The sequence below is a fragment of the Panthera tigris genome, chromosome B3 (genome assembly GCF_018350195.1).
Source record: "Panthera tigris isolate Pti1 chromosome B3, P.tigris_Pti1_mat1.1, whole genome shotgun sequence".
NCBI classification, from domain to species: domain Eukaryota; kingdom Metazoa; phylum Chordata; class Mammalia; order Carnivora; family Felidae; genus Panthera; species Panthera tigris.
Window position 1 is genome coordinate 24,838,462 of NC_056665.1, and position 27,240 is coordinate 24,865,701.

At 43.4% G+C, this 27,240-nt stretch overlaps 1 protein-coding gene across 3 annotated transcripts in view; it reads right to left on the reverse strand.

Moving 5' to 3' along the window:
• ATP10A (ATPase phospholipid transporting 10A (putative)) overlaps positions 1-27,240 on the reverse strand; it is a 184,672-nt gene that overhangs the window by 13,155 nt on the left and 144,277 nt on the right. For 2 of the 3 annotated variants that reach the window (XM_042988300.1, XM_042988299.1), the window contains exons 5-15: positions 25,443-25,549; positions 24,919-25,050; positions 23,732-23,862; positions 22,005-22,257; positions 18,615-18,832; positions 16,406-16,600; positions 13,404-13,992; positions 6,012-6,115; positions 5,792-5,918; positions 2,840-3,024; positions 1,019-1,346 (exon numbers count right to left, since the gene is read on the reverse strand). In XM_042988300.1, coding sequence (XP_042844234.1) covers positions 1,019-1,346; positions 2,840-3,024; positions 5,792-5,918; positions 6,012-6,115; positions 13,404-13,992; positions 16,406-16,600; positions 18,615-18,832; positions 22,005-22,257; positions 23,732-23,862; positions 24,919-25,050; positions 25,443-25,549 — 2,369 coding nt within the window. The remainder of the gene's footprint in view (positions 1-1,018; positions 1,347-2,839; positions 3,025-5,791; positions 5,919-6,011; positions 6,116-13,403; positions 13,993-16,405; positions 16,601-18,614; positions 18,833-22,004; positions 22,258-23,731; positions 23,863-24,918; positions 25,051-25,442; positions 25,550-27,240) is intronic. The other variant, XM_042988301.1, reaches the window with a different exon arrangement.

Below are 27,240 nucleotides of genomic sequence, written 5' to 3' on the forward strand. Positions count from 1 at the left end.
TCTACACTAACCTCAACCCTATCCTAATGTGAGAGGGTAGTAACCCCCACATCAACAAGGGGGGCTGTCACAGACCTTTTGCAGAAAATACTATAAATATTATTGATTAGTGAGGACCCTTTATTTCAAAACTAAATCTCACCTAGGTATGCATTCTATATTCAGGGAGACCAAAATTTTTGAGATCTGGGGGTCAAAGAGATCACTCTTTTCCCCAGGCTACCCAGTCTTTCCCAGCCCTCACCAGCAAGTGGTGCTGCTGAGTCCCTGAACCTGGTTGGAGACCAGACCCCAACCATATGTGGGTGGGGATGGTGCCCTGGGAGGAGACAGGGGAGGACCAGGTAGCACTGGATAGGAGCCTGGAAAGCTCTCCAGGCCAACAGTCTGCAAGGAAAAGCCACCATTAGATGCACAGTCCTTAAAGAAAGGATATAAGATTTAGCAACTATTCACATGCTTATGATGGGTTCATTTAATTACATGCTTGTCTTGGAACATTCAGCAAAATTCAAAGGATAAGAGGCAGTGGGAATTATGATCACTATCAAGTCTTTGGGCTCTTGTAGCATTATGGAGTCTTGGGACTCCAGTTGGCTCACAGTGACCAGAAACACCTGCAAAGGGCCTTCTTTCTAAGGTGTTCTGGGGTAATGGCTAGCATGCAGGGCTCTGCTGTGGCCGAGGCTGCCTGGAATGGCTGATCTCTAGTTTCCTGTCTTGCAGGAAACACTATATAAGTTCTGTCTTCTTAAACCATCATTGTATTACTGGCTTCCTATATATAGCTATAACTGTTGCTACCATAGTTTGTAATTTTCAAATCTACATTTTGTATTTCAAACAGGATGTCTGTTTTATTGTATTAGGTATGATTTTAAGAATAGGAAAAAGAGCAAGGGAGTGTTTCCCTGTCTTACAGGAGAGCATAGAAGGGGTGGAAAATGCAGGAAGCAACTGCACAAGATGTGGGCTACTCATTTACACAGGGCCCTGCCTGGCTAGCCTGGATACTTGCCTATGGCCAGGGTCATGGCCTTGAGCTTGCTTCTGACCAGTTTCACCACCATACTCTTCTGCAGAGGTGTCGAGCGACAGCAAAGGACTGACCGGCACTGCTTAGCGAGAAAGAGAAATTTGTCTTCTAGGTTTTTCTCAAGGGCATAGGCCAGACTTCTCCCGTCGATCACGAGGCTCGGGCTGGGGCCAGAGGTGGTGGACGTGGAGGGTGGGCAGAGAGGGGAGAACCCCACGCTCACGTTGTCTGTGGTCTTCTCAGGGCCAATGCGGGGGCTCCTGGACTGCACGTAGTGTAGGCACTGGTCTAGCAGGGCCTCACAGGCCTCCTGAAATGGGTATGAGAGGACAGTGCAATTCATTCAGCTGCGCCACAGATTACCTTCCTTGACACTCAGAGTCTGATCATCTCAAGGGCACCAGGCTGCAGGCTCTGCCCAGAAGGCCTCCCTCCTGAAACTGGGAAGTTAGTTGAAGATGAAGACTTTCCACATTGAAGAGGATGAACTTGTAGGGTTTTGATAAGATTCTACTTTATTTCCCATTGTACTATGTGGAGGTTAGATAGAATATCTTCATTTTGGAAGGCCTGAATGTATGTGGCTAAACTGCTGGCTGGTTAGGCGAGGAAGCCTTATATGTACTTCTCCCTGGCTCTCTGAGGCCTTTACTCAGCCCTTCTTGTTTCTTCTTGAGGTACAAAGCCCTTTAAAAGTCTTTGTTATGATCATCCGCTAAGGAAGTGTAATTATCAGTGTTTCCCTAATGTCTCCAGTTGACCAGGGAAATAAATTTTTTAACAAGCATACAAAAGGCTTTTACTGACAATGCCCTTTCAAAACTGTACCTGAATTCCAGAAAGAATAGGAACATTTAATGGGGAACCTGAGGGGTCAGGGGACATAAGAAAGACAACTATTTCCAGAAACAAACACACTCCAGGGAAGGCAAGTAGTTCTTGGCCCTTTATAGACAGTAAGCCCACTGGGTAAGCAATCGATTTCCTGCAATATACCCTGAAAATCCAGCTGTGTTCAGTAAGTGCTTATTAAGGAACTCTTGTACTTAGAAAAGTGAGTGAGACAAGACTTTGGCTCAGGTCATGATCTCAGTTTGTGAGTTCAAGCCCCACATTGGGCTCTGTGCTGACAGCTCAGAGCCTGGAGGCTGCTTCAGATTCTGTTTCTCTCTCTCTCTCTCTTCCCCTCCCCCACTCATGTGCGTGCATGCTCTCTCTCTCAAAAATAAACATTAAAAAAATTTTTTTTAAAGAAAAAGTTGATGAATTGGACCTCATAATCCAGTTCAAAAAGATGTTTCAAGTGGGATCTCACTCAAGGAATCAGAGCCCATACCAGGGCTTTATGAGAAGTAGATAATCCCTACATACTTGATGATTTAAATAGATAAATGTGATTGGATCAAAACCCTCAGTGCACAGTGGGGCATCAATGAGACAACCCATCCTGTCCTGAGTACATCAGTGCTGAATGGACTGGTTCCCTGGCTCATTGACTTCATAAAAGACTTCTCCAACATTGTTGACATGGACAGGTCAGGGAAAACAAGTTGAACTTTGCATTTGTAAAGTCCAGATGTATGTCCCTTTGAAATTAAGAAATTCCAGCAAATTCCACACCTTCCTAGGCAATGACAAAAACATTCTAAGTGCCAGAAACACAACACAGGTATAAACAGAGAGGTAGAGGGCAAAGGCCTCTCATAGCAGTTGTCAGAAATTGAAAACATTCCTATTGCTGTGGGGGCTAGTTGGGTATGAAGCTGTCCCAGGTAGAACACAGGCTCCTGGAAACATACACACCTGGGACTCAGCATTCAGGGTGATGACTTCCTCATCATGGTCCAGCAGTTTGCAGGCATATGCAATGTTAATAGCGGTTTCTTGTTTGTCACCGGTGAGAACCCAAATCTGCAGGCCTGCTTGACGCAATTTAGCAATGGTCTCTGGGACTCCATCCTGCAGGCGGTCTTCAATCCCAGTAGCACCTGGTCAAATGTGCAACAGTGTATGTGATCCCCCTCCTCACATGCCCTCAGACCCTGATGGGGTACGAATGCATGCCATCACCAACACACCAAAGATGCTGGCATGATCCCATAGACTGGGAGCAGCTTGAGGCTGGTCTCATGTGGAAGCAGTCTTTGATAATTCATCATTTCAGGACAGTGGTAAACCCTTTCAATAACTCCCTCGATTGACACAGTCAAGAATAAGTCAGAATAACTGAGGCACTAAACACAATTCTCTGTTCATTTGCCAACAACAAAGCACTTCCAATGTTTTCTAACATGCAGCTAATTTTTAACTTAATAGATAATGTGGAAACAAATCTTGTGGGAAATGTTTATAATGACCATATTCTGAAGGATGAAAAAACTTTAAAAATTATCCATTCCATGTAAAATTTCTGGTGAATGACATCCACAATATTTGCTCTCAGCAATGCTTACCATTATCTGTCTACACAGACCACACAAGCCATTATTTCTTGAAAGCAACGTTATCCAGAAGGTACTGTCCCCATAAATGTAAGTAATAAGCGGTGGCTTTCCCTAGGTAGGCCTCTGTATATTGGAACAAATCTACTCAGTGCCAAAAGATGCTCTCCAGGTCAGCCTCAGTTTTGTTCCTGTTGCCAACATAATGAGATTGTCTCTATCTCCCCTCTTAAAGTACAACGTTGACTGAGGGCCCCTCATCAGCCCTACCTTTCTCTTTTATGCCATACTCATCCCTGTGATAAGAAGCTGCTATGGGCTGAATGTGTACCACTACTCCCAAAATTCATAGGTTGAAGCCCTAACCCTCAGGGTGATGGCATTAGGAGGTGGTGCCTTAGGGAGGTGATTAGGTCATCAGAGTGGAACACTCATGAATGGGGTTAGTGCACTTATAATAAGGAACACAGGAGAGATGATCTCTCTCTACCATTTACGGATACAGAAGGAGGACAGTCATCTGGAAACCAGCAAGACAGCCCTTTAAGGAACCAAAATGGCCAGTACTTTGATATGGGACTTCAGTCTCCATAACTATGAGAAAGCAATGTCTGTTATTTGAGCTGTCCAGTCTGTGTTATTTTGTTATGGCAGCCTGAAATGATTAAGATAGACACCACTTCCTTTTCTCTTCCTAAAACAGATGAGTTGGCAGATGCGAGGAGGGTGGAGTCAAGGTATAATTGACCTACAAAAAGCATTCAATAACTTAAAGACACATCACCACATGCGGTTAAGTACTGGATCCTGTGCCTGTTTCTCACTCAGTGCTCCACTGCAGCCCTTCTGTTCACCCCAGAGAATTATCACCCAGCAGAAGGAAACTGGGATGTCAAAAGACAGAGTCACATGCCCAGGCTCTCATGGCCAGTAAATGACAAAGCCAGGACTGAACAACCAAGCCAAGGCTCCTAGCCTCTGAAAAAAGGAAAGGTAGGAGTGAAATAGTATAGGTGAAGGGACAGACTAGGGGCTCACAGCCAAGTCCTCAAATAGTTAAGGTCTTACCTTCTTGGAAGGGGAAGAGATTTTATCTGTGTTGCTCCAGAGGGTAGGACAAGTGTCCACTGGAAGAAGAAACTGGGGAGGCAAATTTTACTCCACTCAAGAGTCAGAGCTCTCCAGGGAGAGTGTCCCACAGTGAAGGGTCAGAGAACTTAGACAGGCACACCTGTCCTCAGGCCAAGAGGACAAGCAGGATCCCCTGCCTTGCCAAAGGGTCTCATCTCTTTTGGAGAAGCATGTTATAGATGTGAACAGTCCTAGCTCAGTAAATCAAAACCTGGCAGACTAGAAAAAACTGTTTCCAAGTGTTTTCATTTAATCACTCCCAGGGATACTGCTCATGATGTCTCTGGGCCTCTGGATCTTGGGCCTTTTTTGTGCAGTGCATGCCCCCTTATAGGATACCACAGGCAGAAAAAGGATATTATATAAAGTATGTATGTTATGCTATTAAATATATTATTAAGATTAATTAAATATTATATTAGGTATGTATATATAGATATGTAGGTAGCCCAATTCCTTTGTCCAGGGAACAAGGGCAAATGAATTACAGCCTCTCTGTATTGAATGAAGAGATGAACTCCAGTTTCTCCATGCCCCAGGTATACCATCTGACTACTAGCACCACAGGATGTAGTGTGTGTATATACAGCATGATTACAAATGGTGCAGTCACAGAGAGCATGTATACAAAGACTCAGCTAATTTAATACAAATTTAATATTAAATATTTTAAATATTAAAATAAATACTCTTATAAATACTAATATGAACACAGTAGCAAATATGAGCACATTTTAGTAAAAAATGAGCTCATTTTCTTTTTCAACCAAATTGAATCCATGAAACATTCATAAGACATAAAGTGCAGCCATTTCTGGAGTCCAACAGTTTCTTTTTGTCTTAGGGGTAGGAGGTAGACTCAATAAGCATCAATTGTTGAGAAGCCTTGTTCCTCATCTCTATTTCTGTGAGAAAGCAGTGTTTAAGGGAAGGCAAGTCAGGTGTTGTCACTGGGTGTCTAGTGGGACAGTACATGGAACATCAAGAAACGGGACATGGTGTGAATGTTCAATCAAGGATGGTTGGTCCTGGGAGCCATGCTAGCATCAGGCCAGGCAATTCCTTAATCAAGGCCAGCATGTGAAGAGCTTCCAAAGACTGGAGCCATGTCACCTCACCATCCAGAACTGTCTCTGCAAATTTCATACTGCTCAGTGCAACGCATATTCATGTGCATAATTACCCAACAGATGCAAATTTGTTTCCAGGCGAATGGCAGACTGGAAGAGAAGCTCTTCACGATTGTCCAGGGAGGATTCTGCTTCTAAATGACTTTGCAACCAACAGGCATACTCTTCTTCACTCAGAACCTACATGAGACACACTGATGAATCCAATGCAGGTGCTGAGCACTGTTGGGGCAGTGGTCAGCACGTGCACTTGTGGAGGGGGCACCCACTCACCCTTTTGGCAATGCACAAAGTGCGCAGACCTTCCACTGCGTACAGGTTGAGGTAATTCTGAGTCTTGCTTCGGATTTTCTTTTGATGCCTTCCTCTGGCGTCATCTAGGTTGGAATAGAAGCAGAAACATGGATGAGTAAGAACAGAGTCCAGCAGACTGCCCTGGACCACTCCATAAACCTCAGGTAGCTTTGCACGGTGTTGAAACAGCTCTACACATATAGCTGACACAGAGGAGAGGTCAGCACCACTCTAGATGTTCTAGCCTGGAAGCTCTTCTCACCCAGCTTCCAGGCAAGCCTCCCATGAAAATGGCCACATTTTTAAGGTCTGAAAGTAGTCACGTTCACAGACACAGAAAGGAGCATAGAGGAGACAAAGGGGTTGTTCAAAGGATGCAGAGCAATGTGAACCTATTTTACACTAGTGAACTGTATACTTATTAAGACGGTAAATTTTATGTTATGTGGGGTTTGTTTTTTACCACAGTTAAAAAGAAAAAGCTAAGAAACTAGCTGTCTACATGTGAGACCTCTCCAAACATCCACCCTTTTCTGTTTCCTGTAGACACAGCTGAGCATACTTATTGCTTATTACTGAACTACGGAAGTGCTGACTTTGAGCCTCACCCAACTTGTGGCATCCATGACAAGGTGACACACACTTTTGTAACTCTTAACATTTTCTTGGGTCACCAATTATGAGTGGGAAATCATAAAGCACTTTAGTTTGTGCATGATAAAAGTATATTATGACTGTGTTTCAGGGCCAGTGAGAAAGAAGTTGTCTTCACCTTTATGCAGTGTTCTAGCTGTCTGCATTTGGAATTGCATTTTGTTGCAATTCACTAAGCAGGAATGTCACAAGAGCATCCTACCCCATGATTTACTCCAACAATCTCCTGTGAAACCTCGGTACCACTAGATTCATCCCATGTCTATTTCTTCACTTGTAAATAGTATACACTTTTCACATAAAATTTAAGGTAAAAGCTGCTTTGTTATTTTAAAAAGAACCACATCATATTTTTGACTCTTACTAATGACCTTTGTTGAAATGAGCTCATATAAACAAAACTTTATTAGTGATCTGGTATCCCTTTGGTCCAGGAGGTACACATAAATGAAGGTACATATTCTTCCAGTTTGCAAAAAATTGTACTTTAGCAGAAAGTGCAGTTTCTACCCCCAAAATGCCAGTAGTACTACCAGATAGAATATAAGATGCATAAATAGCACATAAGACATACTTTTACTGGGGCATCCAAGTGGCTCAGTCAGTTAAAAGTCCAATTATTGATCTTGGCTCAGGTCATGATCTCACAGTGGTTCGTGAGATTGAACCCTGCATGGGGCTCAGAATTCTCTCTCTCCCTCTTTCTCTGCTCCTTCCCCCACTGTGTGCACATATTCTCTCTTTCAAAATAAATAAACTTAAAAAAAATACATACTTTTACTAAAAATATTATGTTGTTTATCTGAAACTTAAATTAACTGGGCATTCAATATATTTTGTGTGCTAAATCTGGCAACTCCATTTATCAGTGGTGAGGCTCCTGGTTTGGGGAAGGCTGTCTACTATCTGAGTCAGGCCCTGGACAAACTGGACCTGGCAGAAACACTTTCACCTCTTAGACATGTGTTCTCCATAAAGATAGCGCCCCCATGGGTCTAAAACACTGGTTGTGGGGCAAAAAAAGCCCAGACATGGGGTGCCTGGGTGGCTCAGTCGGTTGAGCGCCCGACTTCGGCTCGGGTCATGATCTCACAGTTTGTGAGTTTGAGCCCTGCGTTGGGCTCTGTGCTGACAGCTCAGAGCCTGGACTTGCTTCCGATTCTGTGTCTCCCTCTCTCTCTGCCCCTCTCCCGCTTGTGCTCTGTCTCTCAAAAATGAATAAATGTTAAAAAAAATTTAGAAAGCCCAGACATAATTTTAATTATATATTTAAAACATATTTAGGTATAGCATAAAGCACAGATATATATACAGTATATATATATATATATATATATATATATATATATATATATATATAGCCTATCTGTGGCATTAAAATGTCATGGGGGAGTAATTTAAAAAATGTCTAAAAAGGCTCCTTAAAGGGAGCAATAATGAATAAAAAAAGAGAGAGAGAGAGGGAAAATCCTGCCCTAGATGACTTTGCTTTAGGAATTTAAATTTCCTGGAAAAAAGACACTCAAAAAATGACATCTTAATTGTGACTACCATTTACTCCTGATATCATGATAGCATTTTTAGAACATGATAACAACATTATTCCAGACGCTGGCTGTTCCTTGACCAGAGGCATCTGTCTAAGGGGCTTTGGAATTAAAATAATAATCATAAAGAACTTCAGTTCTCCAGAGAGGAGAGGGGAAGAAGGCAAAGGAGCAGTATGCAGGGGCTGTGCCCAAACACTTGTCAAAACAGAATCAATGGAAAAGAGGCAGGCCAGGCAGCTTGGCATTCTGGGTGCCCTGGATGAGTGTGAAATCACACAGGTGGTCACACTGAGCTGTTTCTGTATGGGAACACCCACAGCAGGGCCTGGGAAGAGCCCAGACAGCCCTGCAGAGAAGCGGGGACTGCCCTGCCTCATTCCCTCCCTCCTCTAGACTTGAAGACATACATCTCCTCTGCCACTTGAGGTAAGACCTTGCTCCTGATTCTTACATGATTTCTCCCTTACAGATTCCCACTACACCAGTAGCTGGACAGTCACTGAGAACCAATGTCAGGGTCTGTAGGAATTGGCTCTTTGTGAATGCTGCGATACATCTGCATTCTGATGGAGGGGCCAGGATGGTAGAAAGAATTCAAACCCAAAGCAGACAAGCACCAAAGAGCTGGGGGCACCTAGGAAGAGTGGATTTGGTGCTGTCCTAGAAAGTATACCCGTGGACCCCCAGACTTATGTGGTAAGCCTGGCTCTCCTGCACTGATCTCAGACTGCAGGCATTGTAACGTTCACATTGCATTTTCAGTGATATTCATGCAGTATCTGACTCTTCTTTCTGATACTTTACAGGCAACCCAGACCCCCTGTGGCTTTTATATCTATGGTAGTAGGAAGAATTCTGTGTTGCACTGCAAAACAGCCAGTTTGGTAATGGAGCAACATCATGGCCAGAGGTGGAACCAATGCTACCCAGCACCTCCTGGAGGGAGGTGGTGGCCTGAGGGGCACAGGAAGAAGGTCTCTGCAGCCACATCTGGGTGCCGGAGGTAAGGAGTGGGGGGCAAGCACAGTGTCAGACAGTAACAGCTCCTGTCAGTAAAGAAGACTCCCATGTCACTGCACTCAAGATGCAATAGGACTGAGAGGAGCCCTACCCCAGCTCTGGCCAAGTAGTGCACATGGACACTGCAGCAAGGTCCCCACCAGTGCACTGCTGGCAATGCTCAGGACCCTGTGAAGAGGCGCTCAGAGGAAAATTTCCACTCCTACTCATGATTTTAACATGTGCTTTTAAAATGCTTAGTGATACTTCTATTTCTTTATTTTTTCATTTTCTTAATGCTTTTGACAAATTTGTTTCTCTTATAAAGAGTCATCTCAGTAAGATGGCAAAATAAAGTGAATTTCCTCCCTTGTTTATTCATGCATTTATTGATTTATTGAATAGCAGCAATGGGTGATTCCCATGCTATGTGCTGGGCTACTCTCCATCCTCACTCTTGGAGAAGGTGGGGCAATCTGGGGGTTTGTGTCTTAAACACCACACAAAGTAGCAGCTGGACCAAGCAAGTAGCAGCTGGATTCAAGCAAGTGAATCATAAGGGGAAGGAACCAGAGAGAAGGGAAAGGGAGCTAGCTTATACTTTATGCTTATATAACACCAGACACTGTGCTAGGGGTGTGGACAGGGGCTTCCTATGAGGTCAGTATCCTGATTTCCTTTGTGCAGATGGGAAACTAAAGCAAAGAAAGTGACTCCTCCAGGGTCACTCCTTCCAGCCCATAAATGTAGACCTGGGATTTGAACAGAGGTCTGTAGGTACTAGAGTAGGATACAGTCCCTGCTTTCTACCTGATCCCCCACAACTTGTAAGATTTGATCATGTCCTGAGAATATGACACACTCCCTCTAACACAGTCACATCAACCATCATCGTAGCCTCCTCTTGCCTTTTTTTGTAGAAGTGTTATATCTCTTTGAAGAAAGATCTTAAAGATCTGAAGTAATCCAGAGGATAATACTTGTGTGCCCACCTTACTTTATCACCAGTGCACAGGTACAGCAGCTTGAACACAATGCTCTACTTCCTCAGCACAGGTAAGTGCTCCTCAAGTATGCTCTCCACACTCCATCCACCCACAAAGTAAAAGTTGAATGATTTATACATAATGCCGGGGTGTTACCAGTGGATAACTTCAAGGTAACCCCAGAGCCATCCTATAGCTCCTCTCTTGGGAAAGCAATGGAGTCTCAGAACATCCTGAATCTTAAGTTGCTGGATGTCTACATGTAGATCTTCCAAACATATCTGAACCACACACTGCTTGGAAATTCCTTGAGTAAGGTGGAGAGCTACACAAATTGTCTATTTTTAATCTGCCCCTTTCAATGTCATGGTTTGGACAATGTGTCACTATAGCAATGTCACTCTTTTACTTGTCTCATCCATGGTGCAACAGATGGAAGGCTTTGCTTCTTTTCACCTATAGTTACCTAGATATGGATAGTAATTTCCTCCCAGACACCTGCAGTAGATGGACAGTAGCAGAGGAGGTGAGTGCAACAGCAAAGCTACACAGGGGCTGAAGGATCAGGTGAAGAGGGATACGAGGCTTCCCAGCCTGCTCTTAAGTCTCCCCACACGCCCCTGACCTTGAAGTTGATTATGAGTGGTAGGAGTTGTTTGTTTGTGCTTTGTCTAGAAATTTAAGACTATGTACTCATTTAAAAGTGACCTGCCAGCAAAGTACAAGTGTGGCAACTACTGTACTTGCACAGCTCAACAGGATCCCTTTTCTCTATGGTGGGCCCCACCTACCACCCTCTCCTACCCATTTCTTAGTGCTACTCCAGGCCTTTTACCTTATACATGACCCATTGTATGTGGTTAATTCTTAAATACAGCAGTCCATTAAACTGTCTTTAATGAAAAGGACAAAGATTTTTTTTTTTTTTTTTTACAGTAGAATTAAATCTCAGATAATTGCTATATCTGTTTTTCTTTTGTGTGGATGCAAAATCAAATTTCAGAATGAAGAAGGCTGAAAGAATGTATTTGGAAGCTTTCCTTCCTCTTCTCTTTTTTAGAGTAGGTTGAAGAGATTTAGGTATTAACACTTCCTTAAATGTTAGGCAGAATTCACCTATGAATCCATTTGGTCCTGGATTTTTATTTTTTGGTAGTTTTTTTTTTTTTTTATGATCAATTCAATTTCATTACAATTAATTGGTCTGCTCGGATTTTTATTTCTTCCTGATTGTTTTAGAAGGCTGTACTTTGCTAGGAATTTATCAACTTCTTCCAGGTTTTCCAATTTGTTGGCATATAATTTTTAGTAGTATTCTCATAATCTTTTGTATTTCTGTGGTGTCAGTTGTAACTTCTTTCTTGTTTGGTCCTTTCTCTTTTTTCTTGATGAGCCTGGCTAAAGGTTTAGCAATTTTGTTTAGCTTTTTCAAAGAACCAGTTCTTGGTCAATGATTTTTTTTTTTTTTTTTAGTCTCTGATATTTATTATTTTCTTCTTTCTACTTCTCTTGGTCTTTGTTCTTCTTTTTCTAGTTCCTTTAGGTGTAGTAAGGTTAGATTGTTTGAGCTTTTTGTTGTTTCTTGAGGTAAACCTGTATTGCTATTTATTTTCCTCTTAGAACCACTTTTACTGTACCCCATAGGTTTCAGACAATTGTATTTTCATTTTCATTTATTTCCATGTACTTTCTGATTTCTTCTTTTGTTGCTTAGCATCCTGTTGTTTAGCCTCCATGTGTTTGCGTTTTTTTCAGTATTTTTTTTTCAATAAATGGTGGAAAAACTGGACAGCTACATGTAAAAGAATGAAATTGAACTATTCTGGCACCATACACAAAAATAAACTCAAAATGGATTAAAGATCTAAATGTGAGACCTGAAACTATGAAAATCCTGGAAGAGAATACAGGCAGTAATCTGACACTGGCTGTAACAACATTTTTCTAGACATGTCTCCTGATGCAAGAAAAACAAAAGCATGAAAACTATTAGGACTACATCAAAATAAAAAAGTTTTGCACAGTGAAGGAAACCATCAAGAAAACAAAAAGGCTACTGAATGGCAGAATGAAGGCGGCTCTGGGAATGCAAAATCAGCCTGTGTCTACACTAGCACAGAATCCCTGAGGTGGAAAGGCAAATCTTGCCCTCTGGTAGGTTATCCCCATGAAAAGCTATCCAAACTGTTTTCAGAGCCACGTTTGCAAACTGAGAGGTATTCCCGTGGGAAAAGGATTTCCTGTCTGTAGAGATTCCTTAGTACACTTTCCCACAACAGAGTGGTGCTGGCCTAGAGAGCCAGGAGTCCAGTTCTGAGGCACTGAGATTACGGTGAGAGGACCACGGGAAGTAAATTATTCCCTAGCTCTATCCAGTGTACAAGGTTTCACAGCAGGTTGTACCTAGAGCTGTTTCCAGAATACAATAGATAAGGAGACTGTGGAGGTCAGGCAGCAAAGCCACAGCAGATACCCTTCTATCTGCCAGCAGCACCCTCACCTCCACCCAGTCTCTCTCACCTAGATATGTACTCCTTCATCCTCCAAGTACAGAGGGAAGGGTGACCAGGTTTACTGATGGGGACCTTGGCCACCCCCCTCCCAAGGCCCAGAAGCATGTGTCTAGAAGGAGATGCAAACAAGCCCTTCTGCTGGATAAAGTTCTAACTGTCGACACCAGTGATTTAGATTTCTCTTTTTCAACACAGAAGTTATATGGAACTCTAGTATTCAAAAGAGACCAAGATAGAGCTGCTCTGCCTGAAGTTGGGACAGATGACAGTGAGTGAGAGGCCAGCAGCCTGTGACCTGAGGCAGCCCCACAAATTGGCTACAAACTATGACCTGGCTTCACAGTCACCCTGGTCCAGGCAATCACAGAGTAGGAACGAACCTTCCGGAACTTCTAGTCTAAAAGTTCTTGACCTCCATTGGCCAGATTTAAAACGATGCTATGCCTCACCTCAAGTAACCCCCAACCCCACTGTTCTGAGGTGAATTTAGGCACTGAAGCCCTCCATCCTCCACCCCCAGTGCATTCTAGTCCAAATACCTCAGAGGAGGGAAAGGGTGATCCAGAAAGGTAATCTCTGATAGGCACCGCTTTAGAAAAGGCTTAATGAAAATCACTTTACTCATGGAAAGGGACTGGAGGTGCCGCCCAGTGGAGAGGAGCTGGATACCTGAGGAGCAAGGCAGTAAGAGGTCCATGACCACTGAGTCAGCTCCTTTAGTATAGACATTGATCTCATCGGTGAGTGGGTGCCGGATCACCACTGACATCCTCTTGCGAATGGAGTCGAAGCCCAGCGTGTGTAGGAGCTCGAAGGTGAGCCTGCCCAGGTGGGGCAATTCCACTGATACCTGGTCATGCAGCCTGTCCACCAGCGTGCAGTTGTAGGCCCGTGCAGCATACACAAGGGCTGCCTCGTCGGGGCTCTCTGCCTCATAGCGCAGCTCCTGCTCCTGCTCCTGCTCCAGCTCCACCCCCTGCTCCTGGGCAGTGTGCTCTGGGGCCCAGCTGGCAGCCCCACTGCTGTAGCCATTGCTGGCAATGGCTGGGGCTGGCTGGCCCAGCCTCTCCTCCAGCCTGAGCAGTGTGCTGTCATTGGACAGGGTGGACAGAAAGTTTGACCCTGACTTGTGGGTGGTCTTGTTGGTGGCCAGGCTCCCGATGCTGCTGCAACCAGAGGTCAGGCGGCTGGGTGAGAACCTTCGTAGGAAGTCTTCTATCGTCTTCACCGGGGACTTCACCTCCAACCTCACCCTCACCTGCAAGAGAAGCAGTCAGAAGACAGGGAAGGTGTGTCTAGAGACCTCACCCCAACTACCACTTCCCCAGTGGGGGCTCGGAGCACAGAATTCCCATTTCCCAGATTTTGGGGCATGCACTAAAAACTGCAACCAGAGCCAGCATTGATCTTCCTTGAGATCATCCTTTGGCCTCTTACACTTCACTTAAGCAAAGATTAGCAATATATATTCTTTTAGAATGTGATCACCAGGGTAGCTACATGGAGGCCCTGAACTGACTCAGGGGACTCGGGCCAATGGTGCCTGCAGGCTTTCAGATTATCCTTTCTGCTGGCTGTCTCCACACTGCAATGTCCCACTGCTTTGCAGAAAAGGCTCAGAAGAGCATGCCTGTCATTGCCTGGCACAAAACCCAGCCTTTTTTTTCCCCACTTGCAAAAAACATTTAACAGAAGACCAGTTTATACAGTCCTTTGAATTATGTCTATATAAAATTTAAATAACATTCCCAAACCCAAAAGAACTTTTCTAAACAGCTAAATGCATGGACAAATTCAGGATTGAAATAATTTAGCTCACTTTTTTTTAAGTCACAATAAATTATATAGCTTCTAACAAGAAATGAAAACAACAAAATAACAGTTATACACATTTGCTAGAGCTCCAAAAAGCTCAATGATGGAACAACAGCAATATTTTATTTAAAGGAGTATTGTTCACTAATGCTGGCATAATATACCTATTTTAACTTTCTGCTAGAAAATGGATTTAGAGCAAATGTTATAACAATCAAAACACTGAGTTATAGTTAGCCTTAAATTTTCATAATTTTGCCTGTGTGTCCAAAGTTGTATATTATACAATAGCCTCAAGAAAAGTCAGGTGTGTGGTCAAGCAGGGCCCATAGGACCAACTTTGATAAAGGTGCTTCTTCTTTGTTCCTATAATAACTTTAAATGTGCTACATATCCAAGGGGGAGATTCAAACAGCCACACTGGAGCTCCGGCCGGCTCCAAATACCCTGAAGATTTAGTACTCATTAATATGTGAGAAGAGGAACACATCCAGAGACCCGTTCATTTGCAGTCTGAGGGTGGGTGATTAAATATTCTCCTCCCAATATGGAATGCACTGCTTATGTCACCATCATCACATGCCTCAGGTTATGCTGGGGTCTTTCTCAGTGATTCAGTAGTTGCAACAATGCCTGAGTTTGTCAGACAGGTTCTACTAGAATGCAGGGATGCATGCCAGAGGGGCTGAATACTAGGTGGTGGAAGAACCCAAAGGCCAGATGAGGGATGCTGAGGCAGCTAAGAGGTGAGCTGCAGCAGAAAACACCTCCTGACTAAGGCAGATGGTGCAACCCTGTGGTCTCTGAGTGGTGGGATCTTGTCCGCTCTGGATCTACCAGGCCCCCTGGGGCTTTTGCAGGCCAGTGTCGCAGAAGCAAGGGCACAGGGGGTGCTGCATTACTGCCAGATAGGCTGCTGCCAAGAGAGAGCAGAGACCTCTTGTTCAGGCCACATCACACACCAATGGTGCCATCAGTGGAACCTGGTAAAAGGGTTAACCCAGGAGGAGGGAAAGGGGTCTGGGAGGGTAGGGGATTGAGAGGCAGGTCTATGGCATGCATCTAGCCCTAGAACACTTTTATTTTTACCCATTTACAGTTGCCTTGCTGCATTATGCACATCCATCCTTAGGTGCACCCTATACAAGCATACATCCAGCCCACTTGGAGGACTTTCTCAGAAGCACCTGGGTTAGAGAGGATCTTTTTGCACATGAAACTTTAAGAATCTTATTATTAACCCAAACAAAAACCAACTTGGATTACTGCTATGTTTCCACCATCTTAAGTAACTTCCCATCGATTCTTGACCACTTCTCCTTGAAAGATGATGTTAAAAGCCTTTGTTAACATCAAATACATTTATTGTGTGCCAAGCCCTACTCTGAGCCCTTTCCCTAACCCTCACCACTGGCCTCATGTCACATAAGGCACAGGAGGGGAAGGCTTATCCAAAGGCACTCAGCTGAGTGATAAAGTCAGGATTCAAGTCCAGGTGATTTGTCTGGGGCCCAAGCCTGTCTTGTGCACTCTTCTCTGAGAATTTGGAGCCCTGAAATTCTGTGTAGGTAGTGTAGGGCAGCCTCACTCCAGGCCAGGCTGTTATGTGCCCCACCCATCATGGGAGGAAGTTGTCCTCTCTTACTTGGACCCAAACCCCTCACCTGCCTCTGGTAGCCTAGGAATGGCACCACAGAACCAGTGAGCTGGCTTGTCCCATATAAAACCCCCTGATATATCCCCTTAAACCTGAGAGAGGTAGTGTAAATAGTCCTGTTGGAAAGGGTAGACTGACAACAGTGGGGCCATGCTGAAGGTCAAAGGTATCAGCTTCACAGGGAGACTCTAGAACTTGCCTTTTGTCGTGGTTGATCCGGGGATGTGACTACTACTGTGTTGCAGATGGTGAGTGCGATGAAAAAGTCAAACACATCAGAGAGCTCTGGTGAGAGGTGGGCCAGTGGGTATTCCTGGTGCCTTGCGATGGCCAAACACCTGTCACATTCACTCACCTTCTCAAACAGCTTTGGGTCAGGTGTAATGTCTTTCTCCTGCAAGAAAATGGAGGCTTAGGGGTGAGTATGACCCAGTGACCTGCCAAGCATCCTGGTGCTTGACTATTTAAGGCACCTTGATTTTATTCTAAGTTGTAAAGGCCCCTTCATCTGACTCATCTACATATGCCATTTTATAGTGATGACTTACGCATAATTTTAAATTGTGTAAGAATATAATATCCATTATATGTGAAATGAAATGTATATATTCTTATATAGAACATATATATGTTGTCATTAAAAAATAATACAGCTAAGAATATAGATTATTATAGCATATCTGACTCAGAAAAATTTGAAAAAGAGAAGGGAAAATGGAACAAATCTGCATCGCACCACCTCACATACACACTTTTTGAAACACGTGCTTCTGTTTCCTTCCAGTCTTTTTTCTAGACACTTACCTTATATATATAATAAAATATTTTATACATTTTCTTTTGATATAAACCCAGAAGTGGGATTGCTGGATCATACAGTAATTCTATTTATAAGCTTTTAAGGAAACTCCATACTGTGTTCCCTAGTGGCTGCACCAGTTTACATTCTCACCAATAGTGCATGAATGAGGGTTCCCTTTTCCCTATATCCTTGCTGACACTTCTTATCTCTGGTCTTTTTGATGATAACCATTCTAACAGGTGTGAAATGATATCTTATGGTTTTGATTTGCATTTCCCACCTTAAATTTACACATTATATGTCAATTATACCTCAATAAAAAAAATATACATAAATTGGCAGTTTCATGTTCCCCAAAACGTTATACACAGTTGACCCCTGAACAATGCAGGGGGTTGGGGTGCTGACCCCCCCATGCAATCGAAAAGTCCATGTATAACTTCTGACACTCCCAAAATTAGCCTACTACTGACCAGAAGCCATACTGATAACATGAACAATGGACTAACACCATATTTTGAATTTTATATGTATTATATACTGTATTCTTACAATAAAGTTAGCAAAAATAAAATATGAAAATCATAAGGAAAATACAATTACAGTACTGCACTATATTTCTTTTTTTTTTAATTTTGCATGTAAGTGGACCAGCACAGTTCGAACCTGTGTTGGTCAAGGGCTAACTGCAGTCTGATCTTTTCCAAGCTTTTAAGAATCATTTGAAAATACAACTTTTAACAACTTAGAAATAGACATACTATAATTCATTTGGCCATTCTTTTATCACTGGATACATATTTTTTTCATTGATAAACTTCTATGCACAGAAATTTTTGGCTGAATCACTAAATTCCTAGGTCAGAAAGTTTGAATATTTCAAATACCCTTGGACCCATATTGTTACATCGATGTCAGAAAAGCTTGTTTTCAACACAGTGCTCCTCCTGCCAGGTGGTAGAGCCCGACTCCCAAGTGCCCTGTATAAAACCACCAATCAGCAACCACCATTTAAATGGCAGCCTATATAGGTTTCAAAGGGCACAGAAGAATGAGGCCAACACAGAGTGATCAAAATGGATTCTTCCTCTCTGTTCTTAAAACATTTTAGAAGTGAAAGGATCTTTTAAAGGCTATCACTCATTCACTTCTGGAAATTTCCCTGCCTGATGAGAATGGTCCATAAATGTTGGGGCAAGGCAATGGAGAAAGAAGTTTATTGGATTCGGGCTCATCTACTTAAAACCTTTTTCTTCCCATCTGTCTTCTTTTTCACAGTTGTCATCTTGCTCTGATGTTTTATTCATTTCATTTGGTAGGACAGACTTCCTCTCCATCACTGATCTGAGTAGTTCACCAACAATTCCCCGGCCTTAGAGGCCATGACAAAGGGGCCATGTCAGTGTTTTAGAAAAGATCCAGCAATGTAGGGTGAAGAAAGTGTTGGCCACACAAGTTCTGTTAACTGAACAGAGCTAACCCCCCAGCAACAGCTCATTTGTATTATTACATACAGATACTTCTGATGAATGGAGGGAAATGACAGGGCAAGGAAAGGTGGTGTTGTCCCAGCATGGGTAGCTGCTGTCCTCTGAGTGGGACTCACCATAGGGCTGCTGAAAGCTGTGTGCTTGGACAGCATGCTGGCCCGCTTGGCCTCGGCCCGGCTGCCTGTGCGCCGATGTGACTTGGTGCTCTGGCTCCTGTGCATGATGCGAATGCTCTGATGGCTCCCAATGCTGCTGCGCTGAGGCAGCGAGCCCCCTCTGGGCACTGCCTCTTCCTCCTCTGAATCTGCCTCCTGGTACCTGGCCAGACGCTGGGCTGTAGGGAAAGGCACACAGGGTGACACATCATGGGGAGGCTAGGAAAATGAAACTGATTCAGAGCACTCACCACCCTCACTTTCCCAAAGGCAAAGCCACATTTAATAAAAGTTTCCACTGAGAGATGGAGGCTTTATGTGCACCTACAGTCAACCTCATGAGGTTGATATTCTCCACCCCGCTGCACAGATGAGAAGACTGAGTCTCAGAAAACTTAAGGACCTTGCTAAGTACACAGGATTCAGGAGGGTGGAGAGGACACCCAGGTCAATGTGATGCCAAAGCAAAGATCCTGTGCATTTTGGCACAGTGGCCATTGAGCTCCACAAACAAGTAAGGTATGGACAGAGACAGATACACATACAGCCCCTCTATTCAGGTGGACCCTAGGTGTGATGAATGTGATTTGGGCAGCAGACAGTGGGGACGAAGGCAGGGAAATGAAGGCCTCTCCCACAGTGTAGCCAGGCTCCAGGCTTTGCCCTTATCCCAGGGTCATGGGGCCACCTGACTCACTAGGGCTGTTAGGACAGATCACAAGTTGAACATCTGCCCTGCAATCACACAAAAATAATAGTTTTCAGTCTGTATTGATGGTGCTTTCCAACGGGCTCTCCTTGTCCAGGGTCAGGTAGGGGGTGGGTATTATCTGCATTCACCTTGTAAGGATGAAGCTCTACCCAATAGGGAGGCTAACAGTCCTTGTGGGATTGCATAGAGTGGACAAATGTCACCAGGGTATAGACCCACCGGCAAAGATCCATTTTAGATGATCTTGACTGCACTGTTACACTTGAATGCTTAGTGGGGCATTGCCCAGCAAAAATCCTTGTGGCCATGTGGCCAGCCACTCGGTGAATCACATGAAGTACATCTGCTCTGTTTCTTGCTAATGAATGGCTCTGAACACATTTTTCTGGCTTTGCCCAGTTTTAGTTCAGCTTATTTCATCATAGGTGAGCAAGGAGGCTATTCATGAGGATTACTCATTCAAAACAAGCAATTGCTAAGAACTTCGAGGGCAAGTCCAGTGCTGGGTGTGAGCACAAAATATCTTAACACAATGTGGCCTGCATAAGGGACAAAGAGGAGCCCTCCAATGCCTGTGGCCTTATATTTAATATCTTTCTTTAGTTAAGACTTTTCTTTAGGGATGAGAAAAACAGAGATAAGGAAAGGTAAGTCAATTATGGTCACAAAACTCAGTAATTGCCAACACCAGGATCCCACTGAGGGAGCTCCTCACCCCAGAAGCAAATCTCCTCCTGCACATCCCACCTGCTCCTGCTGATATAAGTCACAGTTTGGTGGTGAATGAACATCAAGGAAGAACAAAGCCTGGACACAGTGCTGTCAAGCTTCTAGGCTTGTGCATTAGGAACTTGGTGTCAACCTCTCAAAGGATATAGCTGCCTATGCCAGGCTCCTGCAGTAGTAGTCAGATGTTAGCCTAAATGTAGCCATCCTTCAGACCACTGTTGATATGACTGTGGTCTACAGTGATGCAGCAATTTCTGACCAACAGTGGCCTGAGCAATGCCTTCAGTGTTCCTGGGGAAGATAAAGGCAAGGAGCAGGTGATGCTTTATTCTAGGCACACTGTGTCACCAGGACAGAAGGTCAGAGGGCCATACCAAGAGTCTCCATGGCTGGTTCAGATATATGTGAACTGGGCTCATCATACAAAGCCAAAGTCATCTGAATTCATTTTACTAATGAGATCTGTGAGGTCAGACCACATAAAGTAACAGCTGAAGATGCTCTTGGCCCCAGGAGCATGTCAATGACTGATCATAGCATTTCTTTCAAACATGCAACGGAGAGGCCTGGTTGTTTTAGTCTTCACCAGAAATGTTTTCCTGTATCTTCCAGAGGCAATGCAACCTTTAGTTTTATAACAAGCATCTAACAACTATCAAAATTTTTCTGTAATCTTAGTTGGGATTCTGCCCATAGAGCCTCAGGTCCAGCCTTCAAAGGCTGCTTCTGACTTGACTTCAGACCCAGGTCTCTGGTTCCTTTACAACTAGGCTGAACTCTGCCTTCAGGCAAATGAGCTCTTCTGCACTAGGCTGAGGAGTTACAGAAGGGTAGAGTGAAAAGGGACAGGTGGGCACAGTCACTGACCATTTACTTTGGGTGGCAAATAAAGTTAAACATAGTGTATAATTTCCTATGTCTTCTGTTTAATATGATTAATTTTACATAAAGGGCCTTAGTGGGTATCATAATTGTTTTATGAAACTCACAAAAATCCCATGCTTCCTTGAGATCTTTCCTACCATATCCCCTCAATAAATAAGTTTCCTAATGATGACCACGTGCTGACTCCTATACTATATTTGCTTCTGTTCCTGTGGCAAGACTTCTTTCATGTTCTCAGATGCTGTTATAGGAAGGAAAGGGAGTCCTGGTTGCAGAGTTGATGGTGCCTCTCAGAGGCGCCATAGCTCCACAAACACTACTGTGGCACAGGGACCCTTATTGTGGTGCCCCTTCCCGACTCGGGTGGGTGGCTGGTTCTAGTCACACCCTCCACTTATGAAGTGGATAGCTTCTCTATGGGATCAGGGAGGACAGAGGCAGCAAAGGATAAGGAAAGGAGAAGTGGGAAGAGTAACATCCTGTAAACTTCAAACAGGAGTAACATTTCTCTTCAGCTTCCATGAACATCATTTTCTAAGGGGAAGAATACAGCATGAATTGCCCAATGCCCTTCTGAGAATTTTTAGTTAATAACAAGAAGATCGATGGGTGACAACAAAAACATCTCTTCATTCTTGGCATGGCAAAGAGACCACATACCTCACTAGTGAGTTCCTCAAGAATGCCCTTCTTGGTTCTCTTGTCTGACAAAAAATGAGTGTTTAAGCAGATGCCCACCACACTAAGATACTGCAGTGAGTAGGGCACTGTCAGTAAATGGAATTCATTATTTGCTTCTATAAATGCTGCTAAGCTTCAGTCTCCTGGTTGCTCTAACAGCCTATGTTTTAGTCTCTCAAAAATCAGCAATCCCTGAAGCTTATTGTGTGTGTGTGTGTGTGTGTGTGTGTGCGTGCGTGCATGTTCATGTGTGCATGTATGTGCACACAGGCACATGTGCATGCAGCTTTTCTACAGCAGCTCCCTGTCCAGCCCAGACTAGGAGTTCCTACCTCGAGACTCACCATTTGCATCATGGGAATATTCTATGCCAGACACAGTGCATCTTCGGAAAACCATCTTATTCTCAGTTAAAGTGCCAGTTTTATCTGAGAAGATATACTGTATCTGCCCTAAGTCTTCGGTGATGTTGAGAGCTCGACACTGCAGCTGCGAGTCCGTTTCTTCATCGTACAACTCTATATCCTGATTAATGAAGTAGACTTGGCATACTTTAACAATTTCAATGGAAACATATAAGGAAATTGGGATCAAAACCTAGAAGACATAAGGCGTACAGGAACAACTGTGAGGAACAAGGAGATGAGAACTAGTCCAATCTATTCAAATGACAAATGACTACAACCACAAGTAAGTAGGGACTATACTGTACCTTTAAGGGCTTAACCAGGTTGGTTTAGAGTCAGTAATGAAAAAGTATTAGGATTGGCAAAGAGTTTAAACTAGGACAGCCTATGGTGTCACTGCAGAGCAGAAATCCACTATCATGTCTGGAAGAATGGTAACCATGGCTTGGATAGAAGAAAGCATTTTCATATTACTAAGTTGTGCTTGAGAGAAGCTATGAAAGGAAAGAAGAGAAAGAGAGAAAAAAAACACAAGGCACAGTCAGAGTCCTTATAAGCAAAGTCACCTTGCACCACAGTGGCAATTGGCCCCCAGGCTCTCCCAGGGCTCCTGGCAACAAGGAGCTGCCCATCCCATGGACACAACCCCACAGTTCAGAAGAGACAGTCTTTCCAGAGGCTGGTTGTGTTGAGGGACAATTTCTGTGATCTTGTACGATATAGAGCAAAGGGAAGAAGGCTTTGAGGAGAATATTCACAGTTACACTTTGACAATTTAAAAATAATCTTCATGAAATCAATGTTTAAAAGACATTTTTTTGAGTAACAGTATTGAACTAACCAGACTAAAAGACTAATTTGGGAAGTTAAATAAGTCTGTTTCCATTCTATGAAGCACATGTGATAAAAGACAGCAGAGCTCCTCTCGTAGGCAAAGGCTAAGCAAATGACCTCTGTTCACTTTGCGTTCCTAGGATGATACTCACTGTCCCTTCCCCACTCTTAAACAGGCCTTTTGGGCATAGACTCTTAATTAGTGACGAGGAGCTGCTCACGAGGCATGTGAACTAATAATACTAATGGTAACAGTAATAATGATAATAAAAACCAATGCTGCAAAATGCAATGTGATATCCTGAATTGAATCCTGGAACAGATAAAAGCACATTAGTACAAAGACTAGTAGAATATGATGCCTAAGATTTAGTTCATGGCAAAGTACCAAAGTTAGTTTCTTGTTTTAGACAATGCACCATGGTAATATAATATGTTCACATTAGGGGACTCTGGGTAAGGGGACATATGGAAACTCTCTGTACTCTTGTTTGTAACTTGTCTATAACTCTTAAAATTATTCCAAAATAATAATTTTGGGTTTTTAAGAAGTAATTGAATGGAAAAATAAAACACAATGATCAAAAAACCAACCCCCCAAAGCTTAAGAATTTTAGGAATAGCAAAGGAGAAAGTTAACTTGAAAAGCACCCAAAAAGACCCCATAGAAAAATTAGGTGGAAAAGTAAGTAAGATGTAATACATTAGGCAGGTATATTTGTGGTCCTCCCAGATGCAAAATTTATAAGGAAATTATCAGCAGAGTAAGATGACTTTAAATTCTTACCAGATAAATAAAGCAATTATCATATGGTACTTAGTACTGTTACCTGCAGAACTATTATCATTGTCAAAAATGAGTAAACTGCAGCTGTGACTGGGGATAAAGAGCTGCCATCAGACTCAGGGACATCAAATAATGATTTCTTCTCTTGATATCGCCATACCCACAGTCCATGTCCTATAGCAATGTTCAAAAAGAAACATCATACATCTAAATGTTAAAATAAAACATTGCTACTGCAAATGAAAGCAAAACTTCAAGACTTGACACAGGCACATTTGGCCTCATTAGTCTGCCTTGCCATGTAAGACAGCAAAAACACATGACCAGTACTGGTGGCACCAACAAGCAGACTGCTGGGAAGCACTGGTTCTTAGACTCTTCCTCATATCAGGCATTTCCTATTGCTGGTACTGAAAAGCAAATGGTCATAAGGCAGAAACTGGATATGCGCTGGAAGCTATCAATGGGAAATCCCCGAGAAGATTTTCCCAACATGTGCCTCAGAAAACATCAGTCTTGCCATTTGGCCCTGGATGCTTCCCATTACTAACCTTTGCTACATATTCAAAATGCACATGTCATAGACTCCCAGAAGCCAAAGGCAATGCACATATTTCATTAAGTGGGTCACACACCCATCTGATAACAGAAATCCCTTTCATGTCCCATACACCTATGTCTTTTACCACTGAGCTCCACGACCACGTCACACCTGTCTGCTTCATGATGGGGGCAGGGGATGTGGTGAAGATCATTTACCCAGAGGTAAAGGCAGCATGCCAGGTCTGAAGGCCATCGAAGGCTGGAGAGTACCACAGCCTGTGTGCAATCTAACTGCTAACACCTTCTTAGCACCCAAATACTTTTTTTTCCCTCTTCTCATGGAGTTCTCATTAGTAGCATTTGTGCATCTCCTGATATATTATTCTCAGTTTATCACCAGGTTACTACTGCTTCTTCTACCAGAATCATTACTACTGGTGTGATTAAACCATTCTTCCATCCAAGAAGCTGCAAGTTTGAAAAATAGTATCATTTTATCAAGATCTTTCATCTAGGCATCTCTAACATGGCCCATGTTGATACAAATGGCCCTTCAGTCTAAGTGGATGACAAATGTGTGTTTTAACTTTAGAGTTCTGGATCAGAATGAGTCGTCAGTAGCCCACCAGGCTCCCTGGAGGCTGTCCAGCAGTGCCCTCTTATTCATGACCCATGAAGGAGACTTACCGACCGCAGAAAACAGAGACATACAAACGAGGAGGAGGACACACCAGAGCACGTCGCAGTTCATCTGCCTCTCAAGTTGGCTGCGCTTGTAGCGCGGCCCGCTGTTGTTCAGCAGAGCCTTGGTTTCATGTCCTGCAGGGGAGCATGAGGGGCATGGTAAATCAATGCCCAACAGTGAAGTGTGGAGCTCCCTGACTGGTGAACTGAAGTACAGTGCTGCCATCCAATCATACTTACAGGCTAGGCTCAGTCGAAAAAGCAGGGTATAAAATTCATCTTAAATATGTAACCACCATGGAGAAACAATGGAAATAAATAAGCTAAAATGCTGAGAGAACACTTTGGTTAAGATACTAGTAGAAATTTTGCTTCTCTTTTTCCGGTTTTCTAAATTTTTACAATGGATACATGCTGCTTTTATAATCAGGAAAAAAAAGAAAGAACAAGGAGCAACATTCAACAACGTACAGCAGAGGCGGCAAGCCAGCATTGTCACAGACTACCTGTACCACAGCCACGCCTACCTGCATAGATGACCATGCCAACAACAGCTTCCGTGTTTCTGATGGTGCATCCTCGCAATAGCAGGTTTTCTTTATACAGCCCGGCCTTTTTCCCATTGTCATGTATACTGTTGAGGAAAAGGTAGCATGCATCACATGGATGCTTCCAAGCACCTCATGTCCCAAGAAGCACTACCTTGGGGAAGGAAGGCCTAGACGCTGGTCTGGGAAGGGGCACGGGGAACTCCAAGAGTGGGTGGCTTATCTCAGTGGATCTCTGCAAGAGCCAAGAGGGAGCTGGTGCTCACTAGTAACTGGGCAGGACTCCTAAAATCCTGGAAAATAGGGGTGCTGGGAGGATCTTTTCTTCTAGTACTTAGTCTTGACTCCAGTTCCCAGCATAGGGCACCTAAAACTCTTGTAATTTCCTAAGTGGTAAGAGCATTAGCAGTATCTTTTGTTCTTATATTTGGTCTCTGACTCCAGTTTTTCCTGGCATAGGATACTAAATCCCTTTTAACTTTCTGGGTGATACCAGTGTCTTTTGTTCTAATGAAGCCAGTCTGGGTGGACTCCTGGATGGGGTTTAGTCACCAGAAAGACCAGGCCATGATTAGAAGCTTAGAGTTTTCAACCTTACCGCCCATTCTCTAGAGTGGACAGGGGCTAGAAATTAAGTTAATCACTGATGATGCCTATGTGATGAAGCCTCTGGAACATCCCAATAGTTGGGGTTTGGAGAGCTTCTGGGGTGGCGAACACATGGAGGTGCTGGAAGAGCAGGGTGCTCAGACAGGGCATGGAAGCTCTGCACCCCTTTGCACATACCTTGCTCTATGCATCTCCTCCATCTGGCTGTTCATTTGTATCCTTTATGATATTGTTTTATAATGAACTGGTAAACAGTAAGGAAATTGTCTTCTGAGTTCTGTGACATGCTCTAGCAAATTAACTAAACCTGAGAAGGGGATTGTGGGAATCTCTGCTTTATAGCACATCAGTCAGAAGGACAAGTAACAACTTGGACTTGTAACTGGCATCTGAAGTGAGGAAGTCTTGTGGGCCTGAGCCCTTAACCTGTGGGAACTGACACTATCTCCAGGTGGTGTCACAGGATTGCTTGATGTGTAGGAAAACCCCACAGGTCAGAATTGGTATCAGCACTGCAGGCCTATTTTCATCACAAGGATAGACCACAGCTAGAGAGGGCAGACCTGGGAGCAGTGAGGCCTAGTTAGAAGTTGGCCAGGGAAGGCTGCCAGGTGGTCTGCCCACTTCCTGCTCATCATAGAGAACACTGCTCCTCATCAGTACCTTGTGTTGTCACAAATACACAAATCCTTCTTTTTCTTTGAGTTTTTATTTAAATTACAGTTAACAAAGAGTATAATCTTAGTTTCAGGTGTACAATATAGTGATTCAAAAATTCCCTACAATACCAATGCTCATCACAAGTGCACCCCTTAATCCCCATCACCTGTTTGGCCCATCTCCCGAGGCTCCTGCCCTCTGGTGACCATCAGTTTGTTCCTACAGTTATGAGTCTGTTTCTTAGTTTGCCTCTCTTTCTGTTTTCCCCCCATGTTCATTTGTTTTGTTTCTTAAATTCTATACGAGTCAAATCATAAGTTACTTGTCTTTCTCTGACATATTTTATTTATGATAATACTCTCTAGCTCCATCCATGTCACTGCAAATGGCAATATTTCATTATTTTTTTACAGATGAGTAATATTTCATTATATATATACTCTAACTATTCTTTATCCATTAATCAATTGACAGACATGTGGGCTGTTCCCGTAGTGTGGCTATTGTA